The sequence below is a fragment of the Lissotriton helveticus genome, chromosome 1_1 (genome assembly GCF_964261635.1).
Source record: "Lissotriton helveticus chromosome 1_1, aLisHel1.1, whole genome shotgun sequence".
Lineage (NCBI taxonomy): Eukaryota > Metazoa > Chordata > Amphibia > Caudata > Salamandridae > Lissotriton > Lissotriton helveticus.
In genome coordinates, this window is record NC_136057.1 from 1356834782 (window position 1) to 1356857651 (window position 22870).

At 45.5% G+C, this 22870-nt stretch overlaps 1 protein-coding gene across 13 annotated transcripts in view; it reads right to left on the reverse strand.

The window, feature by feature from the left end:
* Positions 1-22870, reverse strand: part of TNRC6B (trinucleotide repeat containing adaptor 6B) — a 1174734-nt gene that overhangs the window by 506009 nt on the left and 645855 nt on the right. For 7 of the 13 annotated variants that reach the window (XM_078683361.1, XM_078683372.1, XM_078683364.1 and 4 more), the window contains one exon: positions 851-1018. The exons of 3 other annotated variants lie outside the window; for them this stretch is intronic. In XM_078683361.1, coding sequence (XP_078539487.1) covers positions 851-1018 — 168 coding nt within the window. The remainder of the gene's footprint in view (positions 1-850; positions 1019-22870) is intronic. 3 more of the 13 variants (XM_078683368.1, XM_078683359.1, XM_078683386.1) reach the window with 1 other exon arrangement.

The window sequence follows — 22870 nt, forward strand, 5'->3', positions numbered from 1 at the left end:
CAGCTACTTCTTATGGAAAAATGTGTGCTGTGCGATCCATCCTAAACTACTTTCAGGCTTGACTTTTTACACTTGATAAATGTAAGCATAGCGCTTGGCAGTAACTATAGTGTTAGAAAGTTATGAACTTGCTAACCAGGTTAGGTATGTTCATATTGTGTTTGAAGGCCATCTTATTTTCTTATTCTGTGTAGTTACCATTCATATTTTATGCACTAGTGAGTTTTAGAAATAAACATTTTAAAATTTTAGCCCATGTTTCTCAGTGCTATTCGGAGTGTTATTCATTCACAAAAGAGGGTTGGGAGTTCGACTGTGTCCTTGCACTCATCTAGAGTGACTAATGATGAACAGGAAACACCACTAAGCAGTACTGCTTAGTGAGTTGTACACAGGTTGCAGCCCAAAAGCATTTCTAATTCATGTTGGTAGTCTCCTACCCATCCCCCCCCCCCCCCCCCCCCCCCCCGATTGTGTCAACATCACCCGTTCTTCCCAACAGCCTCTTCCTTCTGGATGTTGATGTTGCTAGTATTAATATGCCAAACAAAAGAGTTCAGTAACCAAACCAGTCTGCACATGTTGCATCAGGAAAGAGTGGTGTATAGGTTTAGCTGTGTCCATCTGAGAAAGTGATGTAGCAATTAGTATTTGGGTCCATCCAAGTGAGCATAGGACATTTTCCTCCCTGATACAGGTAATGATGCACCTCTGACAAATTAACTAGCAGGGCTTTCACTCAATTCCTATGGGACAGGGAGCGAAATCAGGCAATTTACCATCACGGATAGCCTCTTTGAAGAGGCTCTAAAGTACATACAGATGCAGAAAAGAAGGAAACCAGACTCACTGCCAACAGCCCGTGTGGCCTCGGGCTCCGGCCAGCGAGGTGCTTCTGCCGTAGTCCTGAGGCCGTGTTGCTGTGGCGGCGGCTGCTGGGGAGGGGGTAGCTGCTGCCTGGATTTTTCAGCATCCCTGGCTTGGGGTGTTCTTTCTGTGCGAGCAGCAGCAAAGGTTACTGTACAAAAAGCAGGGTTAGCACGGCGCATGCGTTAAAGGCTCATGGACACGTTACAATCATCAATAAAAGCAATCATGCCGGCGCAGCCACACCTCACCGTCCACTGCCTTTCAGGCCAGGCGAGCTGGTGAATCGGAGGCAGAGTGGAGGGCATTCGACCTAGGCTTAAGGAAAGCATTGACGTGTGTGGAGTGGCATGAATGGAGGAGTCGTCTGCCTGGTTAGTCAGTGGCTTCAATGGCTTACTATAGTATTCAGCAGCTCCCTGAGAGCTAAGTGTCACAGGGAAAGATGCTTTGTTTGCTGTGAAAGTGACTGTGAGGGTGAAAGCCCAAGTGATCAGGCACCACTCCTTGGAAGACTTAAATCATTACAAAAGGCTCTTTGTGCCACCAAATGTATCTACCACAACTTGATTCCAACATTCAAAGCTATGCATTGCACACGGTTATAAAATCAATTAAAGCTTAGGAGATTTACCAAAAAAAAAAAAAAAAAAAAAGCAACTATTTCAGAAAACATGCTAAGGCGAACAAAATATTGACAAAAACAATTAAACTTACCATTGGTAATGCATTTCTGGTGAATACTATACTTTACTTGCTCATTTTCTGAATACCCTCCAAGCACTAGACTGAGATACTATGCTTCCTCAGAGTATTTAAGATACCCACCGGCTCAGAGGCCGCAGACCCTGGTACTATTTCCGCACCGCATCAAGGTGTTTGGAGAGGAATCAAGAGCACATAAACCGCATCAATACAGCTTATGAAACTTTGCCAAGCCTTAAGATCGCCATCATGGTACTAACTTGTCGTGGGGAGGATGGTGATGAACCTGCAGGAATATAGTGTATATAGAGCAGCAACCAGATATCATTACTTAAGGTAACACATTTCTTCTGATGGGATTTTATTTGAGATTTATAGAGCGCAACATTCACCCGAGGGCGTCAAGGCGCTCAAGACTAGCCATTCGGAAGAGGAGAACCTTTACACCAGCACATCTGCCCCAGCTGAGGGATTAGCTGGAGAATAGCCATGTCTTAAGAGCCTTCCTGAATGGCAGGAGAAAAGGGATGGCTTTAAAGGTGAAAGGAAGAGAGTCCCAGAGTTTGCTTGCGGCCACAAATAAAGCTCTATCGCACCACTTCTTTCTTTTGTTTCTCGGGAACACAAGCTGCAATTGGAGAGATGAGCGCAGAGGTCTACCAGGGGAGTGCCAGCAGAACATGGTTTTTAATCCTGCAGGGTAATGGAGATAAAGTGCCGTGTGTACCATACAGAGTGATTTGAAGCGGATGCGTTTACTGAAGGGGAGCCAACACTTGGAAGCATCTTTTTACAGCTTCCTTGACTTATGAGAGAGTCCCAAAGCAATACCGCACTGGAAGGTGGGAATGAGTAGAGCTAATTAGTCAATGAAGGCATGCAATACAGCCCTGGCAATGTATCCACCACTTCATGCTTCAGCTGTGAGGCCAGAGCGTTTAGCAGAACTGTGCAGGGATGACCACAGGCCAACTAGGCAGATACCAACCACTAGAATGCCTCTGGTGATGGTGTACTTTCTTGGCCAATGCATTGCTGACTTTCCCCGAAATGTGTGGTAAATGTAGTAAGATACTTTACAAGTGGCATCCAGTCAATACAATTGCAACACCCTCGTGGCTGGAATAAGGAGGAAAGAAAGATGGACGAGTAAAGGATTGGTCACTGTGAAAGGAAGTTACCTCTTTCAAAAAGGAAGACAAATAAGACTGAAGAACTAGTATATTTGAATAGAAATCTGAAAGGTGGTCGGACTGAAAAGGCCTGAAGTGCACTGACCCCATAGGTCGATGTCCTTTCCAATAAGACTACGGTTTTCAGAGCCAGAAGTCAAACCGGGAAACTACATCAGTTTGAATAGGAGTGCCATACTAAACATTTGCCCAAGATTCAAGTCCATTGAGGAACAACAAACAGAATGAGAGGAAAGAAGCAGATTAAACCTGTAAGAAAATGCACCATTAGCAGCAATTAAACAAAGAAGTACGGCCAGACACAAAAAAATAAGGAAGTAAAATAACCTTTAACTGTAACCAATGCAAGGCTCTACTGGGAAAGATAGAGTTCAAAGCATAGAACATTGGAAATACATGACAAATTGATTCAGGGCTTCCAACTTGGCACCACTAAATAAATCTTTCTAGTGACCTACCTGCCCAGATTTAGCTCCATCTCCGTGAGTGAGGCGAAGAGCATGGCAATTCTGCTGTAAGAGAAGTTACAGCCAGTACAGAAGAGGGGGCAGAGTTCAGAGATCCAGCAGTTCGCCATATCAAATACTCTTCCCTCCTCCATCTACTGCAGTGCTCTTCACAGAAGTTTAATGATCAGTAAAAGTTAAAGCAATACCAAAGGGGATGATGGACCCCTAGTGAACTAATCTGGGTTTAATCCATCATCATTCTTTAGCTCACTCCACCACCTCAGTTCAGACATGGCCATATGCAAATCAGTCTGACCCTGTGCCTCATGGGAACAGTCCAGCCCGAACTGCCAAGCCATGTCTTCCCTGGACCCGAAACAAGCATTCTGGGACAGGTTTCTGGCTAATCAGCCGTCATCAGCCAGGCTAGCTTGAATCCAGTAGCAAAGTGAGCAAGGGACCCACGTCTGGGCATACCCTGCCAACTTTGGTATCAGTAAAAGTTAAAGGCATTCGTCAGGGACCCACTGAGCATATGGCACAAAATTAAGGGCTTTTTGTTTTTGGCTGGGGCAAACAGCCACACATGGGCACCCCGATCTATACAAGATAATTTGCATCACTTTGGGAAGGAATTTCCACTTGTGGTTGTTCAAGCAGTTTAGACTGAGAATCCATTTTCACTTTGAGAGAGCCTTTAAGATGCACCGAAACCGGGTAATCTTTCTATGTAGGCCCACCCCCTAAACTAATACATTCCCAAGCAATCTCCTTGAGTAGGCAAAGAGGAAGAACTTCATAACAAGGAGACCTGTGCCCAGCTCCAACAAAGTTAGGTGTAGAAACTGCTCAGACGCAGACCACAGGTCTTGCCTCATGATGTCACCCAAAGGAGAGCTGCAAGGCAGCAAAGAAGCATCTGTAACCACATTCGACTGCAACTGCCCCCAGCTACGTTCCATTAAGAAAGCAGCAAGCCTAAAAGCACGAAGTGTGCTTTTGCTTTCACAATCACTGTCACTTGACCATCAAGGATGGGTGGTTATCCGACTTTCAACCACCTGCGTTTTGTACATCACTGTATGATTAATTATTATGTTTTGCTTATATATTTATACATCCTTATGTCCTGCGATGTAATGCAATTTTCTTTACTTTGTGTAAGTAAAGCGCTCTGATACCCATGGGTCAAGCTAGCGCTATATAAAACGTATAAAATAAAAATAAAATAAATATAGGTTAGTGATTCTCAAAGCACATGTTGAGCTTCTGGACATGTTGCTTGCCTTCTGTTCATAGTGTGTGGCTGCGGGCAGATTGGGTGCATTTTTTAAGTATTCATGTTCATTGCAGTAACTGTCATGCCTATACATGGCGCTGCATAAACATGTATACTTTCAAAAAGACTCAATTTGCCAGCAGGCAAGCTCTATTAACAGAAGGCATGCAGCAAGGTCAGGATTTTAAGTGAGCCGCGTCCTAAACCAGGTGCTCAGATGGGTCCCTATCGGGCTCTTCATTTTTACCCTCATCCTCAGGGTAAAAACCAAAATCTTAACTTTGCAGCAGTACAACTGCTCAAAGCCTTTGGTGTTCTTTCACAGTCTGATCATTTTAGAATTGAAGCATTTTCAATATTATATTCAACGAAGCTGTAGTTGTTGCTCATTTATCTTATGCGACTAACAACCACTGACAAAGCCAATAGCCTTGGCTTTTTGTAGGTGTAATGATACTTGTTGTATTATGTATCTGGATGCATTGATAAAGGCAGCACAATAACAGTCGGGCAGCACCTATGCTAAGCAGAGGTTTTTAGCTTACCTTTTTGTAAGCCACGCTCATTTGAGAGACCCCGGCCTACTCTGTTCTGCAGAGTCTTGCCCTGATGACTGTGAATAATTCTTAAACAGATTGTTGTTGCAAATAGCATTTTCCTTGAATTTATTTTTAATCTGGGTAATGAGTATTACAGACATTTTATGACAAATGTGCTTTTGTTTCATGCAACATTTATAAACGGGTTTCTTTTAGATCCAAACAGGATCTCAGCAATGAGAAATGGGAGGAAGTCACAGTGATTATTTGCAGTAGTATTAGTGAGCTTCTACTGTGTAACAATATTGGAAAAATACATCACTATCCCGGATTATTACTTATAAACACATTTCTAATTTGAACCAGTGTGTTGATGCACTGTTTGTGATCTGGCCAAAAGGACACGCGAGAGCTGAAACTGGAAAATAAATTGAAAAGCATATCCACACAGGGGGACCGAAAATACGTCTGGTCCATGGAACTCAAAATCCTTAAAATGTCCCTGAGCCACTGCTGTGTAAATAGTTAGGAAAGCAGAGGTTCACTGGAGCTGTGAAATGAAGCATGTTGCCCCAGTTTACTAATATATCTTAGTGTGGCTTAGTCATGGTTGCAGATGCTCTGCACCTGCTCATTTCCAACATGACACAACCAATGTATGCCAGTCACCTTCACAAATGCCTTCCCCAGGGCCAGACTGGCCGTAGCAGGCATCAGGTGTTTGCCCAGGAGGCTGGTGAAGGGTGGGGCCCAGTTTTGGAGCAGTGGGGGCCGGTTTTGTTACTGGGGGTGAGGCAGTTTTGCAGCAATGCTGCAATATCACCCCCAGTAACAAAAGCAGCGGTGCTGGGGGCCGGTTTCGTTAAGTGGTAGTGTTCCATACTTGCCCCTCCACCCCCGCAGCCCCCCCAGGGGTGGGGGCCAGTCCAACAAAATTGCCAGGGCTGCTTTGGGTACCCAGTCCAGCTCTGCCTGCCCCATCAAGCAGGCCTCCTGCTTTCCAGTACCAAAGTAAGTTATCTGCAAAATCAAGTAGAAACTCCAGTGTCAGAACCCCTGTCGCTGCACCCACGAGCAGTCGGGTTCTTGGCGCACATAGCCTTGGCTGCAGTGCACAGAGACCTTACACTGCGGCACACAAAGGAGAACAATTAGAGGGAACATTGCTCATAATCCCTGTACGCTTCAAGGGATGAAGTAACAGACAAACATGCTCTCCGAGCTCCTGGGGCAGAAACCCTTCAAATAGCACAACCAAAATCATTTGGCGATTGAGCCAGCAACAAAGATGGCTTAGAACAGGTAAATCCTCAACATGGCATAATTCGTGAAATACATGATGGGGCACAAGGGGACAAATATACCGGTTACGCTTTCCCATTGGTTAACAATCTTATAATTTTCACCCTTTTAGTTTAACCTCCGCACTCCATAGTGTGTGACTACAGGGGAATGTCACCACTTGTTCCTATGAAGTGTGATAAGATGATATTAGGGAGAGAGACTGATCTGACTTGAAATATCATTTTTGGTCTTGACCGTGTTGTGCGGTCGCGTTATATATTGTGTTCAGTGTTCTATTTGTCAAATGTATGGCATATCTCCTCTTGCCAAATATTGTGAAAAGGAAAAAATGATGTGGGAACAATGTAATTGTTTATATTCCTTTATCATTCCAGGTACTACTGGGTGTTTTAAGAAAGTCTTTCCTACTAAACTTACAGGATAGGGAGGCCTGAAGAAGATTAGAGGTTTAATATCGGCCCGGACGAAAGCCTAGGACCCATAGTGATCAGTAAACAGTCAAACAAGTCAATAATGCGATCCAAAATAAAGGAAAACCAGGGTGACCCTCAAAAACATTTTACTTTTTTAAGAAACCATGGTAGGATAATATAGAAAGTGCTTGCTTTGACAAGTTTGAACCCATCTTAGATTATAGGGACCAGGACTAGACCCAGTGATGAGGCATGCCACTAAGGGTCTAGGATGTGCGTCAGGTACCTCACTACTTGGTGAAAATCATCTTGTGTAAAACTTTTAATGTACACTGTCCATTTGAAGTATGCTACTTACCCTGTGAGCATCTATTCGTAGCGTGTAGTGCTACAGATTCACATGATATGCACACTCCTGCCATCTAGAGTTGGTAGGACTCTGCAATTTGTTTTTCTAGAGGAAGTCTTTTATGGTCAACGTCGTGCGTCGCATCTCCTCCTTCTCGCTGCATTGCGCGTGTTCAACGGATCCTTTGTTAGATTGTAATTTTTTTCCCTGCCATACGGGAAGTGACTCAGTGTTTTCTGTTGAACATGCTTCAATTTACCGTATATATGTGCCATCATCTAATACCTGCCAGGGAGGCAGAAGGGTGCATGTGAATCTGCAGAACTACATGCTACGTATAGATGCTTACAGGATAAGTAACATACTCCATTTGTTGAATGAGCTGGATGCAGATACACAAACGCTAGGAATAGACTGTAAAGCAGTACTCCTCCTGCAGTGGTTTTAGGCATCAGATTGTGTATTTGCCTGAAACATTGTGCGTAAAACTGTTTGTCCCACAAGAGCTTGTAGTCTGGCTTGTAGTAAATCCACACAATAGTGCTGGGTAAAAGTGTGTGGGTTAGTCCATGTTGCTGCTTTGCTAATATCTGTTAACAGGATATTTTCTAAGAAGCTCATTGATGATTTGTTTTTCCTTGTTGAATGAGCCCTTGGCATTGTGGGCAGTGTTAGTTTTGTTTTGATGTAGCAAATGTGTATAAATTTAACTACCCATCTAGCGATTCCTGCTCTTGAGATGGAATTAGCTTTCCTTGGACTTGATTGTTGAGTCTTTCAAAATGTTTTTATTCTTTCCACATGGTACATTAGGGCTTGTTCAACATCATAACGAAATGGTTACTTACCCGTAGGAGTAGTTTTGCAGCTTGAAGAATTTTCTGGATGCACATGCTGTGCATCATTCCACCATCTAGTGGTTGGGTCCGAAATTGTTGGGTTTTTAGGTCTCAGCTGGCAAAGGCTGCGCACATGCGCAGTCTCGCTGGCGAGATTTTATGTTCTTAGTAGTGAGGCTTAAACCCGGCCCTCTTCTCCATTGGCTGGCTTCCTAAACGGCAGCCAGCCAGTGGAGAAGAGGTTTGTCTTTCAATTTAAGACCCGTCTTTTTCGGATTGAGGGGTGTGTTTTTTCGTTTCTTTCTCTCAGTGATGTCCTCAGTCAATCAACAAAAACACGCCCCCCAGTCTGAAAAGGACGGTGCCTAGTTCCTTCATGTTTACGCTTGTTCCCTGCAGGTAATCATTTTTTCATTTCATTTTCATCTTTATTTCGATACAATTGCGTCAAAAGGTACACAGACATAATACATTCCTAAAAAAAAAAAAAGAATTCCTTCCATGATTAAACAACTTGATAGAGTACAATCTTACAATATGGGTGCGGAGGGGCGATAGCATCATAATAATTAAAATACAATAAATATTTAAAATATTTAAAAAGGCACGTTAAAAATAGAAGAAGAAATACTTAAAGTAATCAATTTCCAAGCGGTTTAGCAGGTCATATTTATACAATCAACTGCCCCATACAATCCAATAAACCTGGGCAGAATATCTTCCAATTCATTCCATATATAACAAGCATTTACAATGCAATGGTTTCGCCTTTTGAAAAGTTTGAGCTATTGGCATTGTAAATGACAAAATTTGTATTTATGTGTTGGTTTTGAAAACAGATAAATAAATGGCATTGTCATTTACAATGCCAATAGTTTAATCTTTGCCAAATGCCACACAAAAACACACAGACCCACACACACACACACAGACCCACACACACCAACAGAGCCCCCCACACACACATTTCCACTTTGTGTAACTAACCTAAATTTGTAAACGTGTATTGTAAAGAGACATGCATGTTCACGTGCAAGCAAATCATGTAACTTGATGTGGATTATGCATATGTCTGATGGGTGGTTTGGGCGAGCACCACTTCTGAATTTAAGACTACAGACACAATCCACAACACATTATCACAATACACAAAGACAAACTCAAAAGCACACGCAGACACTTCTCCCTAAACGATTATCTGTCCGATGAGTCTGGGTGCCTTTCATTGCTCGAGTACTTTACCTGCTGTGAGCCATTTTACCTACGTGCGCGTGACGTCTGAGTCCTCGGGACCCTGTGTACTTCTGTCTACAGAATAGCTTTTTCAAAGCCACTCTACTCGCCCAAAGCACCCGACAACACCCTGAGCAGCAGACGCGCGCATTGTTAGTCACCTTTGGTAGATCGGGACAGCACCCCCTCACAAGCATCTCATCTGTGCTGTGCGCTCCTCCTTCTCACCTGAGTGTTAATGAGCTGAGCTACGGAGCTAGGAAGGACCAGGTCCCCGCATGGGACCACTAGGGTTTTTAGCTGCTACTAACGTAGAACAAGCACCTACGAGGACACAGGGGGCGGGAGAGGACACGGACGGCGGGAGGGGGGCGGGAGAGGACACGAACGGCGGGAGGGGGCGGGAGAGGACACGGACGGCGGGAGGGGGCGGGAGAGGACACGGACGGCGGGAGGGGGCGGGAGAGGACACGGACGGCGGGAAACGTGTTTTTGAAATACTCGACATTGGAAACTTTTCTGGTAATAGCGCTGCTTTCAGCAAGGTAAATCAGCAAGTTAAATCCTGACATTAATCCCGACAAGCTGGGGGCATCTGCCACTTCCGGACTCATACACCAGCTCGCTGTTACGAGCTGCGCCCGATAATTTATGTGCCTGCTAGTTTGAGCTAGCGGATGCGGCTCTGGGATTGCCGAGAGATGTGGCTGTGGCCTGGGCTGCTTCTCTTGCTGCGGTGCCTGGTGGCCCTGCTGAATTTGAGAGTAAAGAGGCCACAACACGGATGCGTGCCTGATCGAATGTCTTTCTCCCCGAGACCCTGGTGAGTAGTGTTCCCGGCATTCCTGACCTGAAGAAGGCAGAGTGCTCAGAAGTGTGCTAGCCTGCTGTGAATGCAGCCGCAATATTGCTGTGAGGGCCGGAGGCGCTTGACAGTGATTAATCTCGGTGCGGGTGCTTGTGCCCTCTGCAATTCGCTGGGACCATGCAGGAGCACTGACCCACTGGTGCGAGCCTGTGTTTGGCGGCACTTGCTGCAACCTTCACTGCAGTCCTATACGGAAAGATCGGCCTGTTTAAATTGTCGGTGAGTGATTGAGGACGTGTTGAGACTGAGCTGCCTGCAGTGAAGTGAATGTCCCGCTCAGCTGGGGATCTGGCTAAAATAACTGCCCTTGTGCAGTGAACCACATATCGAGGGGGACACTCTGGTTAGGGGCCTGCGGCACCCGGTTGGGACTGTAGTTGCTAGTCAAGCCGGGCATTGACGGCAGGGTACGGGACATTGGAGAGGCACATGCGACTCTCTATACAAGGAGAGTAGCACTGTATGGCGCCCATTGACAGCAACCCCCCCCATTTCTCCCTCCACCGGGCTTAGGGCACTCGCATCAATATACAGTACATGCTCCCCCCATCTGGCGGTGTTCTCTTCGAATACGAGTGTTATGTTAATTGCTGGCCTGGCGGGAGAGGACACGGACGGCGGGAGGGGGCGGGAGAGGACACGGACGGCGGGAGGGGGCGGGAGAGGACACGGACGGCGGGAGGGGACGGGAGAGGACACGGACGGCGGGAAACGTGCACAGGACAGCGAGGGGGGGGGGGGGGGAAAGGCACACGGAGGGGGCGGGAATGGACAGACTTTCAGTGAAAGGGGAGGGAACGGGAAAAAACGTAACTCCGCCCTGGGAAAAAATCTCGGGAACGCCCCCGAATCTGGTCCGGCCTTGACGGACAGATCCGGCACTCAATGGCTAGCCTCCATTTATGGAGCTAGCCAATGAGAGCCGGGGGACGGTCCCGAAGTGCTTATTGTCAATGTCAACATAGGATTTCACCTGCGCTGAAAAGCTGCGCAGAGCGCAGCCTTCGGCAGGCGAAACCCAAAAATGAGGGAACAGGAATGTGCTATAAAACTTCTCTCCTGCCTTTGTCCTAATAAAATGCACTGCTAACAAGAATCTAGTTATAGCTAAGACGTAAACTTGTCTAGTTTTAGTTTTTAATATCCTTTCTGCCTATCTATGTGATCTTACACCTATATTTCTACACAAGGGTCTAATCCATTTTTTTCTTGCATTCACATAGGCCGGGCAAAAAAATAGAACATGTGCAATATCTTCCCTTGCTCTCCCTAAACACAAGGTACATAGTTCGTTTCTATCTTTTGACCATCCTACCGTGCTAGATTTTAGCATTAGTACACCGTATCTATATTCCAAGTAAAGTGTTTTTGCCAAGGGGGGATTTACCTCATTTAAAAAGGGTTCAAAGCTTGGACTGGCTTTGAACAAGAGGAATTCACAAGTCAACGATCCATTTACTCTATCATTCGGTCTATTTGACTCCACATAGCCCCAAAAGGAGGATTTTAAAACCTTCCTAGAGCTTGGGGTCAAAACAGATGGATTGCTCCAGAAATGTGTTAGACCGATCTTCTTCAACCATACATTGACATGATTGAACCATGTGATACGGTTACGGGTGTCCAGGTCTTTTATCTCAATTAGAGCTGCCCTATAGTCCAATAGTTCAGGTGTTATCCAAAGTCTGACCCAAAACATCAAAGGAATAATAATTACATGATAGTCAGTGCGCCTGACGTTAAGGTCCATCATCAAGGGTGTTAACGGGGTACGAATAGGTATCTTTAACAAGGCCCTAAAAAACTTTTTTTCGTTCACCTCAAACACCTTGTTACATGATGGGCCCCACAGTTCTGCCCCATATATGGCAGTAGATTGCGCTTTGAACCGAAATACCTCAAGCGCAGGAAGACCGCTTTGTTCTGACTATTACCATGTTTTTTTTAAGATTAGTAATGTGTTTTGTGTTAACAAGAGCTTGCTCTTTTTGATTTGGGTTTTCCACGTCATTTTTTAATCAAGTGAGACACCCAAATATGTAAAGTTCTGGACATACTCTATTCTTTGCCAGTTTAAGACCATATTTTCTTTAAAAGACCTATGGGGGTTTATTGCCATATACTTGGTCTTGTCGGTGTTAATCTCAAGACCTTTGTTTCTGCAGTAAATTTGAAATGTATTAAGTAAACTTTGCAGACCCTTTGGTGTTTGTGATACAAGAATAGTATCATCTGCAAATAGCAGGGCAGGTATGGGCTCACCCCCAATTTAGGTGCATCATTACTACAGTCTTTTAAAAAGCAGGGGATATCATTTACAAAAACGGAAAACAGAGTGGGAGCTAAAACACATCCTTGATGGACTCCCCTATTTATTGGTACCGGGTTGTGTTTTTTCGTTTTTCTCTCAGTGATGTCCTCAGTCAATCAACAAAAACACGCCCCCCCCCCGCAGTCTGAAAAGGACGGCGCTTCGTTTCTTCATGTTTACGCTTCTTCCATGCAGGTAATCATTGTTTGTCACTTTTTACATGTTTGTTTAATTATAGAAACATAGGATATCAGCGCCGGTGTTGGCGCAACTCCTATCTTCACGGCGTGAGGACGACAGCTGCCGGAGGTCTCACGCGCTCCTCCTCTCAGCATGCTGTATCAGCCTCATTTCCTCCGGTAGTAGGCTCCAGTTTACTGCTGCACGGGCCGGCCGTTCTTGCTTCTGGTATGTTTTATGCCGATAGCTCCAGTTCTGTGGTCGTGTGATGTCTGACCTCTGATCGTGCAGCAACCTCAGTGCGACCCGATATGTTGTTTTCAGAGGGGAGGCCGCCCATAATGCTGCCTGCAGAGGGCTCCAGCAGGAAAATGCCCTTGTTCTTAAATGTTTATATCCGGTGACCAGAGCACGAAAAAAGGAAAGATGGACGGCACCCGTGCCGCGCGCAGTAGCTGGCGTGTGATTGCACCAACGCTTGGCGACTCTCTTTTGGGCAGCAATTAACCTTGAGAACTGCAAAATGGAGCGTCTTGGCTAGGCTTTAAGCACGGGTGACCCCACAGTTGGTCCGCTGCATCGGGGATTCGTGATGGAGAGAGACTGCCAGCAGCGCAAACATGGAGATGCTGTTAAGAGCGAGGGTCCCTTAATGTAGGGAGATTAGAGAAGCCAGATGTATAACTTACATATTAAATAAAAGGGGCACGAGACGAGTAGTATGTCGACCCCGGAGACACCTCACAGTTACTGTGGAGCGTAAAATGAAGCGGCCGCACGAGCGCCCAGGCTGTCATTAGTGCAGCCAGCACCGCTGATGAATGTAATTAAGGGAGCTGCTGTGCGCTCGGCCTTAAAGCTGTTGCTTCACCTGCACGTGCTCCCCGCCCCCTCTCCAAAACCAGAAGGTGCTGTGCGTCGTCTGCAGGTCTGAGGTGGAGGCGTAGCCGCTGAACATTCACATCCGGGTGGCAGGAGATGTGACCGCTCAACCGCCCTCTAATTGTGTCATTAAAAATATCCACAGCCAGATGTGGTTAGGAAGCCTCAGTTTACCTAGATAAGTCACGATGTGTGAATTTGTCACTGAGAAAAACCAAAGGTGGTGATGGACGGAGCGTTGACAATACAAACACTCACCCCCAGTCAACTGATCTGGGCCTAATCCATCACCGTTCTTCAGCTCACTCCGCCACCCCAGTTCAGACATGGCAACATGCAAATCAGTTTGACCCTGTGCCTCATGGGAACATCCAGCCCGAATTGCCAAGCCATGTCTTCCCTGGACCGGAATCAAGCTTCCCAGGACCGGTTTCTGGCATTACAGCCGTCTTCAGCCGGGCTTGCTTGACTCCAGTGGCAAAGTGAGCAAGGGACTCACGCCTGAGCATACCCTGCCAACTTAGGGCGAACAAAGAAAAACCAAAGGTGGTGATGGACGGAGCGTTGACAATACAAACACTCACCCCCAGTCAACTTATCTGGGCCTAATCCATCACCGTTCTTCAGCTCACTCCGCCACCCCAGTTCAGACATGGCAACATGCAAATCAGTCTGACCCTGTGCCTCATGGGAACAGTCCAGCCCGTACTGCCAAGCCATGTCTTCCCTGGACCGGAGTCAAGCTTCCCAGGACCGGTTTCTGCCATTACAGCCGTCTTCAGCCGGGCTTGCTTGACTCCAGTGGCAAAGTGAGCAAGAGACTCACGTCTGAGCATACCCTGCCAACTTAGGGCGAACAAAGAAAAACCAAAGGTGGTGATGGACGGAGCGTTGACAATACAAACACTCACCCCCAGTCAACTGATCTGGGCCTAATCTATCACCGTTCTTCAGCTCACTCCGCCACCCCAGTTCAGACATGGCAACATACAAATCAGTCTGACCCTGTGCCTCATGGGAACAGTCCAGCCCGAACTGCCAAGCCATGTCTTCCCTGGACCGGAATCAAGCTTCCCAGGACCGGTTTCTGGCATTACAGCCGTCTTCAGCCGGGCTTGCTTGACTCCAGTGGCAAAGTGAGCAAGGGACTCACGTCTGAGCATACCCTGCCACCGAGGAAATATTTGTGAAAATCTCACAAAAGCAAGTAAATCGCGTACTTTAAAGAGCTTTCCCGTCTGTGGCTGCATGTTGGATTTTTAAACTGAAGGTTGCAAGTTAATTTCAGATATATGCAATTTTTTTGTTGTCGGCGGTTTATAGGTACACGACAAAGTGACCACATGCCCACCTCTGCTTATGCAATGACATCATAATGTCCTAATGCATCACTGGTCTCTACAGTACTGTGCAGCAGGGATGCAGTGCTCAGAGACAGGTCAATACCTTCATTAACAGAGGCTAATAGTTTACATGACATCAAAGAACGATTGGGAGCAGTTATTGGCATTTCTGAACCTTTCCTTAAATTTGTGGTAGTTTGCGTTGGTTATAAATATTCACACACCGGAAGTTCTTGTCATCTTGTAAGATGTTCCGAGGCCTCTGCTCCCATCCATCCAAGCCGATCTCTTACCACTATGGCACTAACAGGAAGTAAGCTGTCAGAAAGGTCACGTGCTCTCCTCCTCATGCATCCTGGTATGAGGTCGAGGGGGGGAATCCATATAACTAAAAACGCTGCTGTGTCCTTGGAGTCGTTGAAGCCCAGGAGAAAGTCCTCGCTGTTTGTTGCCTTGCCCTCCCGCCTCCCGCCTCGTGTTGCCCGACTCCACTGCCACCTGGGAGTTAGTGGTGACCGAGAGGAGCGCGGTCGAGGGAACTCCATTTCCCAGGAGGCTTAGCGGCGCACGCCGCGTCACCAGCGTCATCAGCGCGCCAGGAGGCGCTCAAATAGCGCATCACCCCGGTCGAGGGGGGGAATCCATATAACTAAAAACGCTGCTGTGTCCTTGGAGTCGTTGAAGCCCAGGAGAAAGTCCTCGCTGTTTGTTGCCTTGCCCTCCCGCCTCCCGCCTCGTGTTGCCCGACTCCACTGCCACCTGGGAGTTAGTGGTGACCGAGAGGAGCGCGGTCGAGGGAACTCCATTTCCCAGGAGGCTTAGCGGCGCACGCCGCGTCACCAGCGTCATCAGCGCGCCAGGAGGCGCTCAAATAGCGCATTACCCCCGTCTCGCGGGACGCCGGGCGAAGCCCGGGCCAAGGGCGGGCCCGTTTTAGCCCGTTCTAGACTGTGAGAGACTGGACTGGGCCATCCCTCTAACTCCCAACCATTAAATTGACTAGTGGCAAGGTAAACTAATTTAACATCTATTGTGTGACTGGCCTATTGTTAGTTATCCATTGCTGAGGCCTGGTTGTGAATTATTGTCGGTACATCATGTCTAAACAAAAAACGCCTGTCACTCCGGCTAATACCATGCACAACTACCTAGTCCAGGTAGTGACAAAAATCAATAATAACCGGAGGACCTCCCTAGGTACGGGGGATTCGCCACCCTGTGCCCAAATCAATCAATCAGGGGTGTCCCAGCCTGCAACTGATGATCTTATTGTCTCCGACCCTAGTGAAGTCTTAATTGAGCATTTAGAAATTAATGGTTCAATGACTACAATGGACCATCAATCTGACCCCTTTATAGATCTGATCAACTTAGATGACCAAGATAAATCTGTGTCAATTGAGGAGGCAGTTATAGAAACCATTACCTCCCCAACACCTGTCCCTGCCCCGAGAGCAAAAAAAGGGATCACTAAGGCGCCACCTAGAAGAGGTGGCTTACGCTCTTCTAAAAATAAACCCGCAACCCCACCTAGACGAGCAAAAAGAAAGAAAGAGGATGGGATACGGGAAGAGGAGTATGAAAATGAAGATGGGGAGGATATCCTTTTAATTAAGCTCATGGGCACACTAGAGTCTAAACTACTAGGTTTAATGAAACCCCTCATATCAAAGGTTGACCAATTAGTTACTAAGGTCAACAAGCTAGAATCCCTGCTAAAGAAAACCAATGAGGGGGTGGGTGAAATACCAAATCTAGTTGCTTCAAAAATCGACCAAATGGAGACTGTGGGAAGAACAACAGGGGTGACCAAGAATGCTGGTCCACAAGTTTCTTTAGACCATGTCCAACACGTTAGCCCCAGGAATGATACTAACCCTGGTATGAATCTTCCTTATGAGTCAGCCCAACTAATGGGCAACAGTATCCCTGAGACCCTAAACCCAGAATCTGCCCCAGTTGAACTAATTGTTGAAGCCTCGCCCCTTATTTTAGTACTAGCTAACACACCCTTGCTCAAAACTGGTCAGATCGAATCCCCTGACTCGTTAAGAAATAAGGCTCTCCAGTGGTTGAGTAGTAATATGCACATATCCCCCTGGGGTAAGGAAAAATTGTCAGACGATCTGCTTACAGCAAGAAGAGTTAGGTGGATAGGTACTAAGCCAAAGAAATTTCAAGGGGATTGTGTGGTCTTGAACTTTAAGGGCCCCGATGTTCTGCCCGATGTCCTACGGAATATTCTTCCTCCACAACGTAGGACAGCTGAAATAGTTCCACTGACACTGGATTTCTTCTACAGCAGAAGGGGTCTAGTAGCAAAGTCGAGTATACTAAGAACTAAATGGACAGTAGTGGGAAATAGTAGGGCTAGAACCAATCCAGCATGTGAGTGGGGGCTAAGCTTGGATAATCATTACTCTGTGTTAACGGATCTGAATGAGTGTGATTGACTCGCATATGTTTCTTCTACTACCTTGAATGTGTGGACGGGCCGAGGCCGTGCTAAGATTGCCATGTTAGATGAATCCATACCAGTCCCAGTTGAATCTTGTACTTCCGATTTGGAAGAACAAAGCCGAGCTCAGGTGGATGAGGAAAAATCATTGGAGGAAGTTGAGTCACTATCGAGATTGAACAAAAATGTAATACTAGGAGTAGATCCTGCAGAAACACTGATCATTCCCGACATTGCCCAGACGTACTCCCAGCAGGCTAAACCAAAACTACTAATCATTTCATGGAACATAGCCGGAATAGCTAACAAGCTAAATATTCCCGACTGGGATGATTTTATTAATCAGTACGATATCATCATGTTCCAAGAAACTTGGTCGATTATCCCAATTTTTAGGCAAGGGTATTTAAATTTCTTTATCCCGGCAACTAGTAATAGAGTGGGACGTCCCTCGGGGGGCCTGTTAATTTGGGTACGCCAAACTCTGAACTGTTCGGTTAAGCAAAGGTCTATTCCCTCTAACGACATTTTGGCACTTGATTTCTCCTGGCAAAATGGTCATCAACTAGCCCTGTTTAATTTGTATTCAAGGGGAGTAGCAAGGGGTAAATCATCAGAGACCCTATCGTGCCTTGAGAACAATATTGAACAGCTACCAGACCCCTCTCATATAATAATAGGCGGGGATTTTAATACCACCTTCGAGCCCCTGGGTGAGGAGGATAAAGTCCTGGCTGAAGATGAGGACTCCAAGTGGGGTATACCCCAACTAGATATCCCTGTAATCAAGACTTGGAGCACGGTAGCAATACAATTGAAAAGTTTTTGTCTCTCACGAGGACTTAGAGCAGTGAATGGCCGGACAGTGTCCGATTGTAGGGGGAAAAACACCTTTGATAATGGTAGATCGGCAAGCAGGATAGATTATATACTCCTAGATGTAAGGCTCTGGGATAAATTGGAGGATATGGAAGTGAAGGCTAAGATTGAAAGCGACCACAATCCATTGTGCCTGACACTACATACTTACAATGAAATATTTGACCATCCTAGAGAGGATCACATGGTCACACAGGACCTAGTATGCTCCAATAACTCCCGTTACCTGAAGTGGAGCATACTCTTAGAAGATCTCGCTAAAATAGAGACTCTAAAGAAAGTAGTAGTGGGTGAAGTTGCTAAAATTAAGTCCCATTTTGGACAGACTAACTTTATCAACTACATGATGACTGCCCATGACATATTTTTTACCACAATCCAAAGTTTCTTCCGGAAAAAAACCCCCGTAAGTAAAATGAAGAAACCACAAGACACTAGGGGGTGGTATGATAAGAATTGCAGGGCAGCTCGAGATAATCTCGGGAAGGAATTAAGACTAGGAAGGCCTGAAGCAGTAAGGTTGGCGAGGAATCAGTATAGGCAGGTTCAAAAATCGGCTAAGAAGCGTTGGGACGAGGATTGTTGGCAAGAACTTAAGGAGATCTGTGCCTCCAAGGATTCAAAGCGCTTTTGGGCCTCAGTGAAATGGGCAAAGGGTGGCATAGCATCCCAGCCTGTTAATAATGTTGCAAAGAACAGCTGGATAGAATACTTTCAACCACAGTATGCCCGTAATCATATGTTTAATAATGTCAACCTTCCTCTACAAGTCTACTACAAAACACCACTATTTGTTGAGGGGGATGTGAGTGTTGTATTAGACTGTATAGCAGGGGGGAAAGCACCAGGTATGGATGGTATCCCGGCTGATATTTTTCTATCTGACCGGAAGTCCTGGTGCACCTACTTTACAATGTTGGCCAATGCAGTGGCTATGGGAGGGGAAGTGCCTGCCTCATGGAAGGGAGCAGAAATAATTCCCATATATAAAAAAGGTGACCGTTCCCTGGCTAAAAACTATAGACCCATTAGTTTAATTGATACAGCTCAAAAGTTAATGGGTCGACTAGTCCAAAATAAACTGCAGCAATGGATCGACGCAAATAACATCTTGTCACCTTATCAAGCTGGGTTTAGGCCTCTAACCAGTAGCGTTGACCAAGTTCTCCATTTTTTAACAATTTATTGGAGAAATGTCACCCTGAAGAAGGGGACATTGTATGCAGTTTTTGTAGATTTAAAAGCCGCTTTTGATTTAGTCCCTAGGGAAAAACTTTGGCAGACCTTGGCGGATGCAGGCATAAAAAAGGAATTGCTCACACTCCTCGTTCGCCTACATGAAAATAATTTCGCAAGGATACGATGGGGCAAACAAGGAGAGGTAACTGATTCCTTCCCGGTTGAACGTGGGGTGCGGCAAGGATGTGTCCTAGCCCCAACCCTCTTTTCCATTTATATAAATGGTATTGTTGAACATCTAGAGAAGATTGCTAGTGACGCTCCTGTAATAGCCGGCTCCCGTGTACCAGTTCTCATGTTTGCGGACGATACATTATTACTTTCCCGCACCCCTAGTGGGTTACAAAAAGTAGTTGATGCCTTTGGCGTATATTGTGATGATAAGGGCCTAGAATTAAATACCACCAAAACGAAATTTATGTGCCTTAATCAACAGTCCTCGTTTAAGGGTGTAATAAAATACAAAGGAACACCCCTAGAAAGAGTGGACTCTTTTTCTTACCTAGGTATCACTCTGCAAGAAAACATGAGCTGGAAACACCACATAACTACAACCCTTCTAAAATTTAGACAGTTATCAGGGGCTATTTCGCTAAAACACCGCACTTCTCTGACAAAGCCTTTGAATTGTGTCATGGAAATTTACTCTATGAAGGTCCTGGGGGCTTGTTTATATGGCTCTGAATTATGGGGCTTCTCAAACTTGAGCGATCTGGGCAGAGACGAAAATAGGTTCCTAAGAGGGGTTACAATGGTCCCCCAAAGTACCCCAATGATCCCGTTAAAATTAGACTTGGGCAGAAAATCAGTTGTGGACATAGCGAGGCTTCGGCCCCTCCTGTATTGGAGGCGAATTATGGTGACCCCAGAGTTAGGCCACTATGCAGCAGCATTGATGGATGTCATCAAATTCGACCGCTTCCATACTATCCCATGGCTAAGGGAGTTGCGGGGCCTACTTACAGAACTGAAATTGGGCCACCTATGGGACAACAATGATCCAACCTGCTTCCCCTCAAAGGAAAAGCTAAAAGATCTTTATTGGGAGATGATATATCTTGCAATATTTAGTGACAGTACAAGTGTAACGTTAACATCTCGCTTTTTAAACTTAAAAATGTACCCATCATACGAATGTTTTTGGGACCTAATTGAAAAACCGTATGATAGAAAATTGTACTTCCAATTTCGCATTGGTACATTACCACTAAATGCGTTTAAGAAGCATTGGTCCCAGACATGGGATGAACATTGTCACTATTGCATTGGGGAAATTGAACACATCTCCCATTTTTTATTTTGTTGCCCACTGTATCTGGCCCCCAGACGTAAGTGGTTAAAACCAGTCTGCCTAAAGTTGGGAACCCGAAGCCAAGCTGAAGCCCTTAGGATACTTGAATCTGATTGTACAACATTGTATGTGGTTGGTGTAGCAAAGTATTTGGCATGGTCGTGGTTAATTCGTACCCGATCATTATTGGCTACTGTATCATAATGAAATTATGTATATCCATAAATTGTTTTATTGCAACAAACTGTATGTTTTTAAACCTATGAAATGTGTTTCTTAAACTGTAATAATGTGTTGTAATTTTATGATCTTTGATTACGTTTATTCGACATCAAATGTTTAATGTGTATTTTTAGAAGTATTTTTATAAGTAGTATTTATTGTATAGGGTTAGGTGAATGCTTTTATGACAAAATGTCGAATAAAGCTTATAAATTTGAATTTGAGGGCTTGTATAACATATTAGTTTGCTCGAGTTTCCACAGTTACTACATAAGCTACCGATTGTTTAGACCATTTGGTTGCTGTTGCGATGTTTCTGTGAATTTTGTGATCAACAGTGTTGTATGGATATTTACACATTGCCTCCAATATTAAGCCGCCTGCTTTGGGGCCAGGCTACATGAGGTAACGGGGGAACAAGGTGGCAGGGTTATTATGCAATAGTCAGTTGCACAATCCAGAGTCTCTGTGTGTGGCTCTGTGTGTGTGTGTGTGTGTGTGTGTGTGTGTGTGTGGCTCGGTGTGTGCGGCTCTGTGTGTGTGTGGCTCTGTGTGTGTGTGGCTCTGTGTGTGTGTGTGTGTGTGTGTGTGTGTGGCTCTGTGTGTGTGTGTGTGGCTCTGTGTGTGTGTGTGGGTGCAAATGCAACAGGTCTCGCATTTGCGAGAGATTAAGCTATTGGAATTGTACATGACAATGCCATTTATTTATCTGTTTTCAAGACCAACACAAATAAAAGGTTGTCATTTACAATGCCAATAGCTCTAACTTTTGCAAAGGCGAGACTGTTGCATTGTAAATGCTTGTTTTTTTGGTTGCTGTCGACCACCATATGGTGCCAGGTACGTCCTCTGTGTGACATCAGACGGTATCCTGGTGATCGACGTGCGTGGTGACCATCTTCAGATTCTTTTTTCTGTTCTTATTGCCTTTGTAATCCTTGCAATGGTTTGAAAAATCCTGATATAATCGTTTGCTTCCCCACCTGTTTGTTTTCCTTATTGGGGAAGCCAGGTGGGTCGCATGTGAATCCAGAAAATTCTCCAAGCTTCAAAACTACTGTTACAAAGTCATCCTGTGCCCTGGGCACCCCCCCAACTTTTAGCTGACTAGAACTGGTGGTAACGGACTGTGAATGACCCTGGGCTCTGTTTAACCAGGCCCAGGGCCAGTGCCAAGCTAAAAGGAACATATTAGAATACAGTTAAGACACCCAACATACACTAGGGTACACTATGGTATGGTACTCCTGTAATTGGCATGACCTACCCCGTAAGCACCTAGTATGTAATAGGGCCGGGGATTGAAACTACCTAGAAGTCTCCAGTATCCTGGGGCGTGGCAGTTTAGAGGCCAGCAGATTTTCTGCACCAGCATGTGTGCAATGCTGAAGCCTGAGGTCAGTTTAAAAGCAGCACTGGTTGCCAGGACAGCTTTTTGCATATTAGGGACCCCCAGGGTCACCCCTAGGTATCCCAGTGTTGGGGGGTCAGTTATCTATAAGTTATGCCCTTATAAAATGAGTTTATGTGCCTGGGTAAAGTGACATTTTACATTTCACTCCCCACATTGTATTAAAGAGCTGCTCAAATTCAACTTTGATGCTAGAAAAGTGGCCCAAGTCATTTTCCCATTGTAAACACCATGGCCCATAGGTTACGATGGTAGGAAGTTATTGATTAATAAATATTGATAGGAGAGGACTAGCCGGACCATTCAAAGACTTCCCAGAATGGTAGTAGTAAATCCAACAATATGATATTGTTGAATTTCTCCTAAAGTGTACATACAAGAAGTTATATGACTTTCTTGTTTGTAAGTCCAAATTCAGCCTTTCAGTGTCTGCCCTGATTGGTCAGAGTTAAGTGGATTAGCCAGGCTGCTTTGAAGAGGTGATAAAGAACCCCTCTGCTGGGAGGGCAGTTTGCTGGTATATAGGAATGCCATGCCAGGAGGGTGGAGTCGTAAACAATCCTCTTCAAAGGCAGAGGAGAGGTATGGGTTTCAGGTTCAATTTGACACTTTTGA